At 37.0% G+C, this 19,228-nt stretch overlaps 1 protein-coding gene across 3 annotated transcripts in view; it reads left to right on the top strand.

The window, feature by feature from the left end:
* The window catches only part of LOC134541341 (ubiquitin-conjugating enzyme E2 W), a 129,168-nt gene that overhangs the window by 98,984 nt on the left and 10,956 nt on the right, over positions 1 to 19,228 (top strand). For all 3 annotated transcript variants that reach the window (XM_063384763.1, XM_063384762.1, XM_063384764.1), the window contains 3 exons: positions 9,489 to 9,591; positions 12,932 to 13,087; positions 18,035 to 18,110. In XM_063384763.1, coding sequence (XP_063240833.1) covers positions 9,489 to 9,591; positions 12,932 to 13,087; positions 18,035 to 18,110 — 335 coding nt within the window. The remainder of the gene's footprint in view (positions 1 to 9,488; positions 9,592 to 12,931; positions 13,088 to 18,034; positions 18,111 to 19,228) is intronic.

Here is a 19,228-nt window from a genome sequence, read left to right as displayed (position 1 = left end):
ATCCTTCATACTCAAGGAACTGAGGAATGCTGGCCACATACAATATCGACTTGTTTTACTTGCATTTGTATAATGTAAAGCAATAAAATAAATAATTTAAATTATAAGAATGTAATGTTTTTATTTCTTGTATTATGATTTCTTACTAAGACTTAGATCTCGTAACTTGTGCTTCCTTTTTGCCTTTTTTAGTTGATGGAGCTTCCAAATGTGCTTCCTTATTCGATGATGCATCCAAAATGTGCTGCCTTTTCGTTGGCGGTGCTTCCAAATGTGCTGCCTTTTCGTTGTCGGTGCTTCCAATGTGCTGCCTTTTCGTTGTCGGTGCTTCCAAATGTGCTGCCTTTTCGTTGTCGGTGCTTCCAAATGTGCTGCCTTTTCGTTGTCGGTGCTTCCAAATGTGCTGCCTTTTAGTTGTCGGTGCTTCCAAATGTGCTGCCTTTTCGTTGTCGGTGCTTCCAAATGTGCTGCCTTTTCGTAGTCGGTGCTTCCAAATGTGCTGCCTTTTCGTAGTCGGTGCTTCCAAATGTGCTGCCTTTTCGTTGTCGGTGCTTCCAAATGTGCTGCCTTTTCGTTGTCGGTGCTTCCAAATGTCCTGCCTTTTTGTTGTCGCTGCTTCCAAATGTGCTGCCTTTTCGTTGTCGGTGCTTCCAAATGTGCTGCCTTTTCGTTGTCGGTGCTTCCAAATGTGCTGCCTTTTCGTTGTCGGTGCTTCCAAATGTGCTGCCTTTACGTTGTCGGTGCTTCCAAATGTGCTGCCTTTTCGTTGTCGGTGCTTCCAAATGTGTTGCCTTTATTGATGACGGTGCTTCCAAATGTGCTGCCTTTTCGTAGTCGGTGCTTACAAATGTGCTGCCTTTTCGTTGTCGGTGCTTCCAAATGTGCTGCCTTTTCGTTGTCGGTGCTTCCAAATGTGCTGCCTTTTCGTTGTCGGTGCTTCCAAATGTGCTGCCTTTTCGATGACGGTGCTTCCAAATGTGCTGCCTTTTCGTAGTCGGTGCTTCCAAATGTGCTGCCTTTTCGTTGTCGGTGCTTCCAAATGTGCTGCCTTTTCGTTTTCGGTGCTTCCAATGTGCTGCCTTTTCGTTGTCGGTGCTTCCAAATGTGCTGCCTTTTCGTTGTCGGTGCTTCCAAATGTGCTGCCTTTTCGTTGTCGGTGCTTCCAAATGTGCTGCCTTTTCGTTGTCGGTGCTTCCAAATGTGCTGCCTTTTCGTTGTCGGTGCTTCAAAATGTGCTGCCTTTTCGTTGTCGGTGCTTCCAAATGTGCTGCCTTTTCGTAGTCGGTGCTTCCAAATGTGCTGCCTTTTCGTTGTCGGTGCTTCCAAATGTGCTGCCTTTTCGTTGTCGGTGCTTCCAAATGTGCTGCCTTTTCGTTGTCGGTGCTTCCAAATGTGCTGCCTTTTCGTAGTCGGTGCTTCCAAATGTGCTGCCTTTTCGTTGTCGGTGCTTCCAAATGTGCTGCCTTTTCGTTGTCGGTTCTTCCAAATGTGCTGCCTTTTCGTTGTCGGTGCTTCCAAATGTGCTGCCTTTTCGTAGTCGGTGCTTCCAAATGTGCTGCCTTTTCGTTGGTGGTGCTGTCTTTTCGTTGTTGGTGCTTCCTTTTTTGTTGATTGCGCGTAGTACAAAATGTAGTGATTGAATATTTACTAGTTTATCACCTCTTGGTGTTACTAAAATATTTTACAAGGTTACTTGGTCCTTTAGAATGTATAAAAATGTCACGATGGATTACGAAGGTCATGTGGTCCTGAAATGACCAGCCTATACGTCTGATAATGACATGACTCGGTCTCATGGACTGAAGGCAATTGATCTATATGTGTGGCTTTGTACATGAACGGCTTATATGTTATTCAGATTATTGAAAAATTAGACTTTCATAATAGGCTAATCGGCACTGATTTAATTCGTTGGTCCGGTATATTGACTTGAGTTGATTTTCGTAGAGTGAATGATTAATAAACTCCGCGAAAGGTAATGGAAAACAGAACCTAACATTTATTTAATAATTAGTTACAACTGTCTCTGGTCAAGAATCGAACCGTGGACAGGGATCCATCGATTCGATTTGTAAATTAATAAATGATTTTTTCGGAGACTATTGGAATTTTTCCCGCATTTCTAGCTAAATAATTACATGATTTCAAGATGGCGGTCAAATTTCAAGATGGTGGGTACCTCAGTAATAATAAATGATTACTGCACTGTAGCATGTTAGAATAAAACTAGCATGATGGTAATACGAGTACACGCACAAGATGGTGTACTCCAGCAGGTGGTCGCTCCTGGTAGCATGTACTGAACATAAAATGATGGATCCGTGATGGACATCAAGGAGAAAGTCAAATTTCAAGGACAAAGTAAAATTTCAAGGTCAAAGTCAAATTTTAGGTCAAGGTCAAATTTCAAGTTCAAGGTCAAATTTCAAGGTCAAGGTCAAAGTTCAAGGTCAAGGTCAAAGTTCAAGGTCAAGGTCAAATTTCAAGGGCAAGGTCAAATTTCAAGGTCAAGGTCAAATTCCAAGGTCAAGGTCAAATTTCAAGGTCAAGGTCAAATTTCAAGGTCAAGGTCAAAGTTTAAGGTCAAGGTCAAATTTCAAGGTCAATGTCAAAGTTCAAGGTCAAGGTCAAAGGTGTGGTGACCAGATAATTATACTACATGATATCGGCACACTCTAGCAGACGAAAACAAGATGGTGGTCTCTAGTGGATGAAGACAAGATGGCGGACATGATGTCATACTACCTGACGATATATATGCTTTGAAAAAAAAGTGGAGGGAGTCAGTATGCCTGCAGCCACCTCGGGGGAAGGATCGGTCGCCATTTTTATTTTTTTGCACTCGTCGGGTTTGAACCGAGGACTTCGAGCTCCGTGTTGTAAATGTTTGTTTTTTAAATATTTTTATTAAATTTTTATTATTTAATTTTTTTTATAATTTTTAAATTTTTTTTCTTTAAAATCGGATAATAAATTTAAAGATGGCGGCCGTAACGTAAATTGCAACGGTGACGTCATAATTCAAAATGGCCGATAACACAATGCCGGAATGTTCGAGAAAACGAAATGACGTCATCCAAGATGGTGGATCCAAGATGGCCGTCGGGGTCAAGGTCAAAGGTCAAGGTCACATCCTGATAGAGGCTTAACTGAGGCTTGAGTTAAGGATGCTTAAGCCTCTATCAGGACATTTCTAGCCGTTGGGATTTTTAAGGACTAAATCGGGAAATTTTCCCTCGAAACGGGAATTTTTCCCTCGAAAACGGGAAATTTTTTCTTAAAACGGGAAATTTTGAGTCATTTTGAGTCATTTTTGAGGAATTTTGAGGAATTTTTGCCGCCGTGACGTCACAAATCCAAGATGGCGGACACCGGCACCGGCACCACCGCCTGAGGCCTGATCTCGGATGCCCTATTATATACTACTTCGCGACCGTAAAAATTTATATTTTTGAGTTCTGAAAAATGGATGCAATTCCTGGATATATGGCGTCTATATCGCTGCCTTATGCTGTTATATATAAAGCTGTAATGTTTATTTGTTTTATTTTCTAAAGCTACTTTGTGAACATAATGAAAATTTAGTTTTATCATATTACATCGAGGCTTTTAGTTGAGCATGCCACATTATGTACCTTTCTTTCGAAATAGAGCGTTTAGTTTATTGTTTTAGTAATACGAATTTACAATAACTAGCTGCTAATATGTGCTACCCTTTGTGTACGATATTTTTTCCTTCATTGCTGCACTGGTGGCGACTCCCTGAGGCTATGGCGGGTCTAAGCCGACCCATCATTGTCGACAATGTGCATAGCCCGTCTAATACCAGATGCCTTTTTTCTTATTCCTTCATAAGCTTCACTAATTGTCAGTTCATTCTCGACATCGTCATTGATGTCTGTTAAAGTCTGGAGAAGTTTACTAGTGGTGGTCTAGCCTTTCGGAAATCTTTGATGAAAACCACATGTAGTGTTGGTATAGTGCGATTTTTTATTGATACAGAATTTTTTACTGCTGGTAAGAAACAAATCTAAAGTCCTTCAAAGTTATTCACTAAGAAGGACAATTGTTTTAGATTTTCCAGCTGTAAAATAACCATATAATGATGGGTGGGTACACACAAACCCATAAGGAATTTATTAAGTTTATGTCTTGTGTTGTTTTACAATTCAATGATTGTTATCTAATGAGATGAAGAAACTTCCTAAATTAGTTCACGAGACTGTATGGAATGATGGGATGGAAGAAATGGCAACAATTGAGAAATTTGAGCGAAGTTTAACAGCCTAGGTCTTCATTGCCAGTGACTGTGATTTGGGGTAGAATCGAAGCATGAATGGAATACAACAGTGAAATGGGAAGCACTCCGAGAAAACTAGCTCTTCTAGGGCCAAGTCAGTTACATTTCCCCCCTTAAGAAATTCCGGATCGACCATAACCAAGAATGAATCCCGCGAATAAGACATTATTCCTAAGGGTCTACTGTTGCGAACGCAAATGAGCACTGAACAAAGAACTTGTAAACGAATTCGCCAAAAACAGCACAAATAATGAACAATTTTTGACATCTTAATTATGGTAGAATTTTGTTGACTATTTCTTTGGTATTTTCTTTTTTCACTATAACAGAATGACATAAAAATATCAGTGCATTTTATTACACTATTGTAATTATATTCAACAAAATGGTATTAATAATTTGTGAATATTATGTTTTTAATATTACAAATTGTTTTTAATCTATGTTACTCTATTCATACAGATAATAATCCAAGAAAGGACTCCATTACTGCAAACCAATTTCCCTCTTTCCCCGATCTGAACTTTTTTACCTGCCCAATGGTTTTAATAAGTGCCATTGCATTGCAGTCATGCAAAGTTTTCATTTTAGGATCAGGAGAAGAAGAACTGACATATACTAGGAGGGAGCTATTCTTGATGCTGAAGGGCTTCTTAACTACAGATACAAGAACTAGTCTGGAACACCTACAGAAAGTGTTGTCTGAGAAACGGGGTTGCATTATAACAATACCTGCGAGTGCAAGGCCTGCTTTGTCCACGTTTTTTTCTAAGCTAAACACTAAATGGAAAGAATCTTCAAGAAACATTGAATATTTTCTGAATAAAAATCAAGCATGGCTCAGCAAGAACATTTGTATTCCGGTAAGTTATCCCAGTTCTGGAGAGTCGGCAAAGAAACGTGGATGCCCTTTCGTGGAATTTTGTTCAAGTAGTGAACGAACGAAACGAAGGAGAACAGAGCAACTACGTACAAATGTAGACATGTCGATGCTGTCTTATGCCACTCAGATGAGCCTTCATTCGTCTGGTAATATAGATGCTGCCAACATAGTAAAAGACATAACCACAACTACCCCAACAAGAGCTTCGAAATATCGGACTCGTTATATAGTATGCAAGTCGAGAAGACAATATCTGCAGATGAGGCTTTGTCTACAATGGTTGAAGCTAAATTGAGTAGGCATCAATACAGTGTAATTAGATCAACAGCGCGAAAACACAACTGCAAATTGTATCCCAGTTATGAGGCAGTAAGGGAAGCGAAATCGAGGTGTTGTGTACCACGTACGAGTATCAGTTACTGAGAAAAGTGCAGAAGTGAAGTTTCAAAGTCTGTAAGATCACACCTGTCAATGTATTTTACTAGTCCAAGAAGAAGTGATACAAAGTTTACATCCTGACGATGTGCGTGCATTAAGTTTAATTTGTAAATGGGGATGTGATGGGAGCTCGGGGCACAGTGAGTACAAGCAAAGATTCAACAACGATTCTGATTCGGATGCAAATGTGTTCTAAACGTCTTTTGTACCATTGCAACTTGTTTCTTCTGAACTGAAATCTTGGGACGAAATTGTTATATGGAAGAATCCGAGGCCTTCATCTCCCAGGTTTTGTAGGCCAATCAGACTGCAGTTTCTCCATGAAAACACTCAATGCATTGTAAGAGAAAAAAAAACTATATCGAGCAGAAAATTGAATCACTTGTTCCACTGACTGTAACAATAAATCGGAATGAGATATATGTTATATACAAAATATTATTTACCATGAGGAGCAATTTTAAATAAAATTACAAACATTTAATATGCATATTATAGACTACAAATTATATGTATTTTTTGTTATTTTAGCCACTATAATATGAACGGCCATTAACTTATTGATTTTAACATTAAATTCGTAATCAGCGACCTCGAAAACCCCTATAATGAAGTTTGTATGATGACATAACATTGGTTTTTGTATTTTTGACCACGTTTTCGGGCAAATCTCCCACTGTGCGCTGGAGGAAAAGAAAAAAAAAGGGGGGGGTACCTTGCTATGGCTCTGGTACCTCGCTGACCACGTTTGTGTTAAGTTATGATTAGACATTTCGGTAACTCAGAGCCAAACAAACCTGTCCAATTGGCAATTTTTTTGTAGATTATTTATTAAAAGGTAATTTATAATAAACCATAACTTCGGAACTCGTACGAAAATATTTCTAAAGAGCGAAAATGCAAACCAAGAGGTTTCACATCCTTCAAGGATCCTGGTGAGAAACTAGCCGTGAAACGGTATCAAGATTCTCTTTACGATAACTTAGCCTGGCTTATCAGAAAAAAAAAAAAGTTTTTTTTTTCGGCAGTCGTTTGTTTTACGTTTACAAATTTTTTTTCTCGCACTCTACTTTCAGACCAATTTTCACACGTTCAGGTTGATCATTAGACAGTAAAGCTGGATTCACAATGAATCGTCTCGTTCGCCCGTCAATCACGTGACATGCAGCCAATGAGATGGCCCGAATAATTCCATCCGTCATTCCGTAAAAACTTCGCCAAGCTTTAACTTTCGACGGATGGACGGATGAAATTATAACATCAGATATCTCTGAAAATCATTACCTTTATTTTAAAAGAGTTTCATGATTGTGGTTAAGCTGCTTCTGTATTATTATTATTTTTTTTAACATTTGTATGAACATGTTTTAAATTTAATATTTAAAAAAAATTGGTTGTCTGTAAAGTCGGTTTACGGACATAGCTTAACGTGACGTCATAACAAAACATAGATGAAATGATTTCATACTTTTATGAATAAAATTGAATCATTTTTATTGAATTATCACTATTTTGTATGGATACAAAGGAGTGAAATGAAATCTACACTTTTATTTGAATTCATTAATTCAAATATGTTTATTACTTTAACGAAGAGATTATTTTAACTATAACTTTTATACATGTTTGCTATTTAACTTCTTCCAATCTGTGTTATTCTGTTAAGGATAGGACAATGATAGGAAAAGTAGGAAACGAATGGGGGTGTTTCAAGGATGATGTGAAGGAAAATGGCTTACCCAACACCAAAATGCAGTCAAAAATAATATATTTGCGCCACGGACTCTGCAGCAATGCTAGGAGGAACGGGTTAGCAAAGAGCAATGAAAATGTTACATTGAAATGCATGAAAACAGAATTACGCCACGGACTCGGTCGCAATGCTAGGAGGTTCAGGTTAGCAAAGAGCAATATAAAATGAGCGTAACGGGACACAGCGAAACGGGACAATGTGCTTAACGGGACACTTTTTCGTGCGTGCAGCCAGCGTTCATCGATTTATTAGACGTCACGTCAAAAATATCTGAGATACAAAATTAATTAATAATGCACGGTAATTTGAAAATATATTTGAATAAATACTTAAGAGTTTGTTTAATCATTTATAAGTGCTGAGCGGACGTGATTGTCCAACTGGTAAACATTTTACAAGAAAAGTTTACTTGATAGTTGGTTGGCAGCATACAGGTAGATAAAACATTTATTTATTCAGTTTTTGATCTGTAGTTCCCATATGGAGGTAAGGACTTCGGGATATAGAACAAGTCAATTAATACCAATATATACATATATACAAACATACTGTACTGTCGTCACACGTCACAGTTGTACTTGAAGTCGGAGCCACGATAATGCATGGAGAGACGTGAGTTACTGGTCCTCTCACGAGATGCTGTATCGGCGATCCCGCGAAGGCTGATCTACACACCGTTAGAAACTACAGTCAGTTTACGGACTCTTCAACGAAGAATTCACCTTCAAATAAACGTATATTTCTTCGTAGTTATAACTGAATCTTCATATTTCGCATTTCGACTTCCGAGTACCGTTTTTTTTATTGGTAAACACACCCGTAGAAGAAACGAGATTGTTTTTGCAGGAGTTTTATCAAGTTACGGAAGGTTTTGCTTGTACCTATACCAAGATTATTTTAGTGGATTCATGTTCCAAGTCAATAAACTTGGTACCCGTAAATTTACGAAGATACCTGGTTAATTTGTAACCAGTGTTCTTCGTAATTATAAGGTGAACAATTTTAACAGTCCAATATCTCGTCGCTCGTCTGTTCATCACTTCACCAGCCGCCGCGCGATTTACATCATTCCGTTAGTTGTTGATTTTTGTTTCAAAACATCAAACTTTAAAACGTGTTCGACCATGATTAAAAAAAAATAACTATGTAATCAACTAAAAAAATCAAATAAAGTTCAAAAAAATTTCTCATATAAAAAGAATTTGACACGCAAAACCCCTGTAACCATTTGGAGGTTATAATTCCATCCGTCCGTCAAAAGCATGAAGTTAAAAAGCTTTTTGACAGACGGATGGAATTTTCCGGGCCATTATGTTTGGCTGCAGATCACGTATTCGACGGATGGATGATGGACGGACTATTGCAATTCCGGCTTAAAAAAATCCTTACAGTTATTCGGAAGGTCAACTTAAATGGCTGCAAGTCCTTTGTGTTCACGGTTGTATTAAGAATGCATTAGTAAACAGCCATTGAGCTGCAGTGAGTGTTATTTTTTTGACGTGACAACGTCTAATAAATCGATGAACGCCGGCTGCACGCACGACAAAGTGTCCCGTTACGCTGTGTCCCGTTACGCTCATTGTCCCGTTACGCTGTGTTCCGTTACGCTGTCGGAGAGTGCAGTAATAATAGGTTATGTTACAATTGACTAAAAAGTTATGGTGATTCATATAAATGATAATAGATATTTAATAACAGTTTATTTGTATGGAAACTTGTTCATAATTATGTTTAAACTTTATAGCTAAACGCCAGTTATTAAAATTAATTACAAGTCATCTACACGTGAACTGTTTCGTCGACTGTTTATAAAGTGAAGTGAAAAGTTAATGTGGTTTTCATTGCTTATTACAACAACAATTTCGGCAATATAGGTTAATTATTCTTGCATTTTAAAAATCTGATTACTATTATAATTTTAAGTATTTATTCTTTTGTTATTAAAAATAAAAATGAGTCAATTTTATTCATAAAAGTATGCAATAATTTGATCAATGTTTTGTTATGACGTTGTCACGTTAAACTATCGTCCGTAAACCGACTTTACAGACATTGAAACAGAGGTTATAGGCGAGAACAGCTGCGAGCCCTCGTGTGTGTGTGCGATGTTACAGGTGGATCATCAACATGGACGGCGCCCAGGGCACGCTGTACGAGGGGGAACACTTCCAGCTGCGGTTCAAGTTCAGCTCCAAGTACCCCTTCGACTCGCCGGAGGTATACCCGCGCAAACACACGACGAGCCTACGATTCACTCGTCCTTCTGGACAGGGGCGCAACAACAAGGGGGGGGGGCAAGGGTATTTTGCCCCCCCCCCCCTTCTGTAACCTTGAAGTGGGGGCAAACAGGGGGCAAAGAAAGTGCTGTGTAATCAATTTTTAGATAATAAAACTGCTTAAATAGCACCATTTTCCACCTTGAAATACAAATTTTCCCGGGGGAGGACCCCTGGACCCCCCGCTTCAATAAGGGGGATCGATGATTCTTTATAAAAAGATATATTGCCCTCCCCCCCCCCTTTGGAAATCTAGTTGTTGCGCCCCTGCTTCTGGACATACCCGAATACTCACGTAGGCAAGCCTTCTTTCAACAGACGAGAGAGCCACACCCGATGTTCCCCAAGTTCATGCTCTCTTTTTTTTCCATACCACAACAGGTGTATTTATTTAGTGGGAAAAAAAAATTCGTGGGCATTTATTCTCCAAATGCGCGGGTTTAACTTATAAGATGTAATTCTTAAAATTAGCAAGAATTAATTATAAATACTTTAAAACATTGTGGGTGGTTGGTTGTATTAGGTAAGTATAGCTACATTAAAAATACTGTAAAATCATTTTATGGTTGCTTAGCAAATAACTTTTTAATATGTAGCTATCCAGCGCTAGGAAACCGTTTACATGATTTCACAGTATTTTTAATGTAGCTGTCCTAACCAAATCAACTGTCCACAAAGTTGTAAAGTATTTATAATGTATCTAACCTAACCTAATTGACCATTAGTTATCATGAGTTTGTATTTATTTACAATGAACAAAAAAAAAAAAACCGAAGATGCACAATCGGGAGTTTGGCTCTCCCGTCTGTGAAAATAAGGCTTGCCAACGGGAGTATTCGGGTATGTCCTGAAGGATGAGTGAATCTTAGGCTTCTCCCCACACAAACACGAGAAGCCTAAGATGTCCATCAAGTTCTGTCTCTGCCCGAACACGCCCGAATATTCACCTTCAGCCAACCTCGGGATTTGTTTTATTTTTGCGCAGGAAAAATGAATTCAAATATTAAAAGTGGTCGGTTACGTTGCTACATTAAAATGCTTTAAAACACTATGGTTAGTATAGCTACATTAAAATAAACAGGGAAATATAAATATATATAAATAAACCCGAGGTTGGCCGAAGGTGAATATTCGGGCGTGTTCGGGCAGGGACAGAACTTGATGTACATCTTAGGTTTCCCCGCAAACACTCGGCATTTATTTAAGTTTATCTCGGGATCTGCGGTGAGTGGGAGGGTAAATGGGTGGTACTACTAATTTGTAAATTTTTTTTGTTTATTATGCACCTTGGGGCTGTAACAAATACATAAATGTAACTATTGGTACTCAAAATGTATGGCAGAAATATATTTATATATTTTTTTAGCTTAGTTAAAAAAAGTTGAAAGGTTTTTTTTTTCTTTAGCATTTCAGCACCCATTTGCACAGGTTTTAACAATTTCTCTGTATGAGTTACAGAGGCCCTAATTAATTCCTCCAGTGAGGTTATATAGGATGGTAAAATATATTTTTTTGCATATAAAAGCAAAATTAAATTTTTTTTTTTCATAACTAAAAGCAACTTAGAAAGTTTGTGTATATAAATATATACATATACATATATATACATATATATATCTTCTATATATATATATAATGAAAATGGTCTTTGTTTGAGGCTCAATCACGCCTAAACCACTGATCGTATGGACATGAAACTACCACCATTCGATGCGAAATTTTTCCTAGATGGTTTATGGCTATTTATTTTTTGAATTCTAACGTTCCTTCATTTTTTTATTGCTGTTTTACTTTTATGAACATTTATCCCGCTAATAAAAACAAAAGACAAGTGTTTTCTCTTGATTCTTTTGTTTTCATGGATTTCAACGGAGTTTACTAAACGGATTATGTTCTTTTACATTCAGCTAAGAAGCCACAGCGTAGCATGGCAGGGTACAGCTAGTATACATATATATATATTGGCATGAAACAACTTATGAGCAGTGAGTTGGTATAAAACATTGTTAGTAACCCAGTGGGTAATGGATAAACCGCCAATATGTATTTAACTGTGTAACCTAAAACATTAACATTAAATTCAGATGGTTTGAATTACCAGTTATAAATCAAGCTAGCATCTGCCAATTGCCAATTCTCTTTTTTTTCTTCAGTTTCCGTCTTCAACGTTTGAAGTGAAGTGTTCCAAAAACTTTTAAATATGCAATCTTAATGTGAATATAGGCTACATTTTTTTATCACATGTAATACTATAATAATAATAATAATAAAATAGAGTGTTTGTATCTGTCTGTCGTTTGCATAGCACAGGGACGTTAAGACATGGCTTTCTGAGATTTGGAATTTGGTTATCTTACTAAGTGATTTTTTTTTCTCAAAATTTGATTAAATTTTTATATTAAATAATTTATGCCTTCACGTTTTTGTGAAAAAAATAAGTATAGGAACAAAGACTAAGACTCCTAGCAGATTTGTTTGTCATAATTTAGGAATATGGTGTAGAAAAAACTGCTTAGTATCATGATAATCAGGGCTAGGGATAATTATGTAGGCTAACTTATGAAATCCATAACCAAATGTTATCACTGACTGATCACTACATTTCTAAACACGAATGTGTTAAATATATTAAACACGGGTACATTAGTTCTGGTAGGTCATAGAGCAACTCTAGAAAAAAGGTTACTAGGCGTCCCTCATAGTGCGACATGAGCTTCCGCAAGAAAGTACGAGTAAAAAAAAAAACCTTTTATTTTGAAAAGAAAGCCTAAAGAAGATACATTTTGTTTGCAGTTTTGAAATTTCGAGTTTTAGTGAGTGGTTTTTGACTTCTTGCCACTTGCGTGTTGGCCTAAACTATTTTCTTTTCTTGAATTTCTTGCAAATTTAATGGACCCAGCCCCTTAGGGTGACTCGCACAGTCAGTTAAGGAACATACAGTACTGTCAAAGTAATACGGCCACATGTCAAAAGTAGAAACTTTTATCACAATTTTAACAAGAGGCTATATTATCGCAATAACACGGTTAAATCTCAGACTCGCGTCCATCGCAACATCGTTGTTTTGATCGTTATTTCTTTCAAAAATTCAGGTGTGGCCTTATTACATTGGTAAGATTTGGCAGATGTTGTTTCCATTGGCGATCTGAACTAAATTTCACATTTTTTTTGAGACATGGCTCTATTACTTTGCGGGTTGATGCGATGGAGGAGCACTTGCCTAAGCCGGTTGACGAGAGTTGAAGCGAGCCTGAGGGGGGTCGTGCGTGTGTCGTCGACAGGTGACGTTCATCGGCCCCAACATCCCGGTGCACCCTCACGTGTACAGCAACGGCCACATCTGCCTGTCCATCCTGACGGAGGACTGGTCGCCCGCGCTCTCCGTCCAGTCCGTCTGCCTCAGCATCATCTCCATGCTCAGCAGCTGCAAGGAGAAGGTGAGCCGCGCGCGCTTCTGGTTCTCCGAGTCGAGGTGGACACTCTGGGGCAGGCGTTTTGAAATGGAAAATTTTGATTCAAGGTCTCTGGTGAAGCACAGAGGTATAAGTCACAAGGTACTTTGTGTAGGCTGAATACGTATTAATTTATATATTTTCATCACCAGTGTGTGAAAACAGTACACTTTTTGAGATTAAGCGGTCCCGCTTCATGGACACAGCCTCTGGGGCCTTTTCCCAGCGTGCATTCTACGCAAACCAGATCGGTATTCAGTATCTTATTGTGTATGTACTTTATTGCTTAGTTATGATGATAATATATATATTTTTTTAGTTGGGAAGTTTCACTTCTAATGTGTGTTTTATCCAAGCGCCCATTTTTTTTAAAATGCAGTTTCACCATGGATTTAGGGATCTCAGGAGATGACATTCTGTGATGTAGTCAGTAGCGTAGCCAGGATTTGTGTATGAAGGGGGGAAGGGGGGGGGGGGTTAAGAAGCATGGTTCCCCCCCCCCCCCCTATTAAAGCGGTGGGGTCCTGGGGTCCTCCCCCGGGAAAATTTGTATTTTAAGGTGTAAAATAGTGCCTTTTTAGCAGTTTTCGGTACTTAAATTTAAATATTGTAATGGTAAAAATTGTATTAAATTTAATATGAAATTTGTTGGATTGATGAATAAGAAATAAATTAAAAATTTGTTGCTAAAGGGGGGGGGGGGGGGTGTTGAACCCCTAACCCCCCCCCCCCCTGACTACGCCCTTGGCCAAGGTAAATACACGCTACTGACACACCGGTCCCGCTGACCCCTGATTCCCAGCGTGCATTTTACGTAAACCATATTTGTATTCAGTATCTTATTGTGTGCTTTATTGCTTGGATATGATGATATTTTTGACGTGACAACGTCTAATAAATCTATGAATGCCGGCTGCACGCTCGAAAGAGTGTCCAGTTACGCACATTGTCCCGTTACGCTCATTGTACGCTTGCGCCGCATCCATCTCTCTTCCACTCGATTGGAACAACCATCGATCTGATTTTTTCGAAGGCACATTAAACTTGAAACACTCCCATTCGTTTCCTACTTTTCCTATCATCGTCCTATCCTTAACAGAATAACACAGATTGGAAGAAGTTAATAAGAAAACACGTATAAAAGTTATAGTTGAAATAATCTCTTCGTTAAAGTAATAAACATATTTGAATTAATGAGTGCAAATAAAAGTAAATTTATCAGTTAAATTGTAGATTTCATTTCACTCCTTCTTTGTATCCATACAAAATAGTGATAATTCAATAAAAATGATTCAATTTTATTCATAAAAGAACGCAATCATTTCATCAATGTTTTTTTTATGACGTTGTCACGTTAAAATATTGTCCGTAAACCGACTTTACAGACAATCAATTTTTTTTTTTTTTAGTTGGGAAGTTTCACTTCTAATGTGTGTTTTAGCCAAGCACCCATTCTTTAAAATACAGTTTCACCATGGATTTAGGAATCTCAGGAGATGACACTCTGTGATGTAGTTGAAGTCACTGTCAACTTCACCATCGCTGGATACGGTGCTTGAAGAAGCACGGTTGATGGGTTAGAAGTATGAATCGGAATTTACATTGTTGAACAAAATCGCTGTGTGTACAACTAAAGCATCACACTTTAACTAATGTGTTGGTTGTCTGTGAACTTAATGCAGACCATTAGTTGCATAGTTGGTATATAATTGGTGGTTAATGTTTAATAATTTTCAGTTGTTAAATTTCATAATTTTTAGAGATTCTGTGCATAAAGTAGTGGTTTCTTCTTTCATATTTCTGTTATGAGGAGCATTAGACTGTACAGATTGTATATTTTGCATTAATTCCCTTTATTAAATACAACATATGCACATAGCAATGGTGTATCCCAAATCTTTGAGCAATGGGAAACATGGTGGATGTTGCAGTGACCTAGTAGGTTATCTCGTGGTGCTCTCATTCCTCCCAATTATTGCAATCCGTCCGTGCTCCTTCCACATTACTTCACTTCTCATCGTCTCTAATGACTTCGATGCCTACAAGATGTTCAGCCACACACTATTAACTTTCTGTACATAGTAAACCTCCTACAATTCGTGCTAAAGGCTTGCTTTCTTACAATGTAAAAATTGAGTTAAACCCAAAGCTGACTTTTAAATTTGTAAATCCAGAGTCATATGCAACGAATGATTAACTCTTTCTTATTATAGTCCACATTTTGAACTGGAAATTAACTGAATTACTCAACTGAACCTTGCTCTGAAATAAACAAAATATGTTATAATTTTTACTGAAACTCCTAGTGGCAAAATATTAGTTATTTTTTTCTCCCCAGTTTAGGCGAGATAAGCCATATTTTGATAATTTTTTATAATATTTACAGAAGTTCAGTGAATATTAGCATTTAATGCTGGGATAGTATAATATTTTTGTATCACAAAATATGTATTTCTATCCGTAGTAATAACAAAATGAAAACTACAGTCGTAAAATGTAACAAGTTCTTAGAGAATAATGATTGGTAAAATTAGAAATTGAATGCATGATATCCAAAATGAAATAATTTTAACTTTTTGTTTTTAAATCTTTTGTTCATCTAAACTGCATCCTAGCAACTTTCTTTAACTTCAAATTCACCATTTCAAAAATATATATTTTTAAAAATAAAATATAAACACATTGTGCATTGCAAAAAAAAAAAAAAAAGTATGGAGATAACTTTTTTATGTTCATGTTTTTGAGTTTCAAACATTTAACACTGTAAAAGCACCCACAAACACCATATTAAATAACTTTTTAATTCTGTTTCTATTATAGCCAAAGTCTTCTGTTTGCAATAACAGTGCAAATATTTGATTTGAAAGTAATATTGTAAAAAAAAAAAAGGCCTCGTATTCACCCCAAATAGTATTCAACATCTTAAACCTTGTCTCTGTGAACAATTGGGTCACCAGGTGTAGACAGACTTAAAGTTGTGAGCTTCAGCCAGCTGCTTAAATGCAAGAAACAAGTTTCTAATGCATGATTATGATGTAATTAGTCAGGTAAAAATTATAGTCAGGAACATTTTCCTGAATTTTTCAATGTCTGGCAACAAAATTAAAAGAGGAACCAAAAATGCCATCAGGGTATAAACTATCTTGCCATAACAATTTTTGGTTGTTTGATTTTCAATATTTGTTATTGCTTAGGCATAAACTGTTAAATTTTTTTCCTTAGTTTAATCAATTAGAGTTATTTCTGTAGTGAATTCATGCTAAATTCCAATTCTGTTTTTGCAATTGTTATTGTGTTCCAAAAATATTAATTCTATTAAAAAAAATAGAAATAATGAAAGTTTTGTTCAACTCTTGTTAAAATAAAATTTGGTAATATTTCAAACAACTTCTCATCGGTAGTTAGTTTAAAATAAAGAGTATTCAGCAGGATATGAATGACTGGTGTTAGGTCAATGGCTGCTAAAAATTATTTTCCGTGTAAATTTTTCAGCATTCAGTATTTAACTCATTTTTGGAAATAACAACTGTAATAATACTGTCATCTGACCCTATGTTATGGGCAATTTTTGCCTTAATGATAGAGAAAATTTTCAGTATTTGAAGGAAAAAAAAAGTGTTCTAGCCAAAGACAAGATTATAGGGTGAATTGCGATAAGACCGAAATGACACCTAAAAGCATGTTAACACACCATGTAATATCTAAATACAAGTTAATACAATGTTAAAGCACCAAAATGGAACTGAAATCACTAATCAGCATTATAAATAAAAAAAAATTTAACTGAAATCACAAAACCTTTTTCTTTTAATTTGTTCAACTCAAGGAGTGTAACACATTTAGCATAAAAATTGTACTAAATAGATTGATTTTTTAACACTCTTTTTATCTTTTAACTGTTATTATTTACTCTTTTTTTTCAGTATGCCACACCTACTTTAAGTTTTATTTTTAATGTTCCGATTAGTTACAAATTTTTGTTACAAATTATTATATTGTTACAATTTTAATAATAATTGAGTGGTAAGAACTGGGTTCGTATAGGGATAGCCCAATTATTTATTTTTTTGAACAGTTTTTTTTTTTTTTTTAATATTTACAACACTAATACATAATCTTACTTCAAATGTCTACTTATCAATTATTTGCACTCAGTATCTCAAGTCCTTACACACCGCACACCTTGCGCAACTCTCGCCGCAGCACTCCTCGTGGACCTCCGTCGCCGAACTCTCGTCGCACTTCCCTCCGCCGAGCCACTGTCGCGGAGGCCGGCGTCCAGGCTTATATAGACCCTGGCGCCCTTCTAGAAGTGACAAGCGCGGCTGGGGCCAGTCGCGTCATCCCGCACCGACCCGACGCCCGAATCGTCGAGAAGGGCATCGGCAGCTCGCCGCTCGGAGGGCGGTGCTGAGGAGGGGGGTAGCGACGACCCTTGTAATCTGTGCAGGCATGCATGGCATGTCTTATGTCAATGGATGGCGCATGGCAGCAGTGACCGTGTGGAGTCGCCAGCCAGCACCGAACCCGGCACGTGTCGCGGCCCTGCTTGCGCTTGTAACAGTATCGTAAACAGCATTATGTGTCAGTCGCTGTAAACGTTTTGCTAAACTAAGTAATATGAAACATTTAAATGTCATATTCTTAAATAATATGCTATATTTATGAAAAAAAAAACATTTCAATAAAATAAAAACAATAACACCTAAATCTCCTGTTATAAAAATGAAATTAGCCTTAAAATAAAACCATAAGATCTTGTCCTTGGTTATTGCTTCAAAACTGTTGAAAGTTGAAACCAATGTCCTTGTGTCTTCCCCGTAAACAGCTTTTAACTTTTCATTTTCCACATGTGTGTGCATCTCAGAAAGCTATTGTGATTGTGCATTTAACTTGCATTTAATTTTATGGTTTCTTTTGCTGTCTTTGCAGAAGCGACCCCCTGATAACTCGTTTTACGTCAAGACTTGCAACAAAAATCCAAAGAAAACCAGGTGGTGGTATCATGGTGCGTATTTGGTTTTGACAGAGGTCATGCCCTAGGCTTAAGACTCTCTCACACAAATTAATTTGAATAAAGTGCAGTTTGATTCAAACTATATTCACATCTAATGGTTGGATATATTATTTGAAGTAGTTTGATGGATTCTTGTAAAGGTGTCTGAAACTATAAGGATCTAAATTTTTTTTCTATTAGAGATTGAAAAGGTACATTCCAAACCTGGAAAACATGGGGCAATTGACATGATCTTAGTTACATAACAGTGTAATTTTTGGTACTATACGTTACTGTACTGTCTTAAAAATGATGGGTGTATTAATTGTAAATTTGTGTAATCTTCATAATCCATATCACTAACGTTAATTATTTGTAAGGGATAGACCTACAAACAAATATGTTTTAATTTACAGCATTATGAAGTATGTGTAGTCTTTTGCCTGATCATAATTAATGTATCATTTCAAAGCTTGATCAAACAAATACATCTGGTATCCTTCCAGTCTTGGAAAGATGGTGACGAAGTGTTGATGGAAATGATTGGTCAGACTGTGTTTGGTGCAGGAAAACCTTTTATAGTCATTAAGTGTTATGTGTGTTTGTTTAAATGTGTTATGGTAAGTAATGTGTATCGTAAAATATAATTTATCTTGCGAGATAGACCAATGAATGAAACAGGGCAAAAAAAAAATGACGCAGGAAAATTGGCTGAAGTGATGTGTCACAACCAGTGGTGGATACATGTCCCCCCTTCCCCCTTCCCCCACCATGAAGCGGGTGGCCAAGCACCAAGCACGGTTCATAGCAATTGGAGGCCCCCCCCCAATCCCACACCACTAATGTTATACAATGCTCCTTTGAACACCTTCATACACTTACCCCGAACGACTTCATTATTATAGATAAAAACTAAATATTTTACTCGAAATGACTTGATGATTTGTTATCACACCCATAGCTCAAGATGTCTTTTAGTGACCCCCTCCCCCCTTAAATTTTTTCTGAATCTGCCACTGGTCAGAACTCTGATAGTACGAAAAGTTAAATAATAATAAAATAATAATAATAATAATAATAATAATAATAATAATAATAATAATAATAATATATGCTGTATTTTTCATTCA

Source organism: Bacillus rossius, chromosome 18 (genome assembly GCF_032445375.1).
Source record: "Bacillus rossius redtenbacheri isolate Brsri chromosome 18, Brsri_v3, whole genome shotgun sequence".
NCBI classification, from domain to species: Eukaryota; Metazoa; Arthropoda; class Insecta; order Phasmatodea; family Bacillidae; genus Bacillus; species Bacillus rossius.
This window is presented reverse-complemented; position numbering and strand designations above follow the sequence as displayed.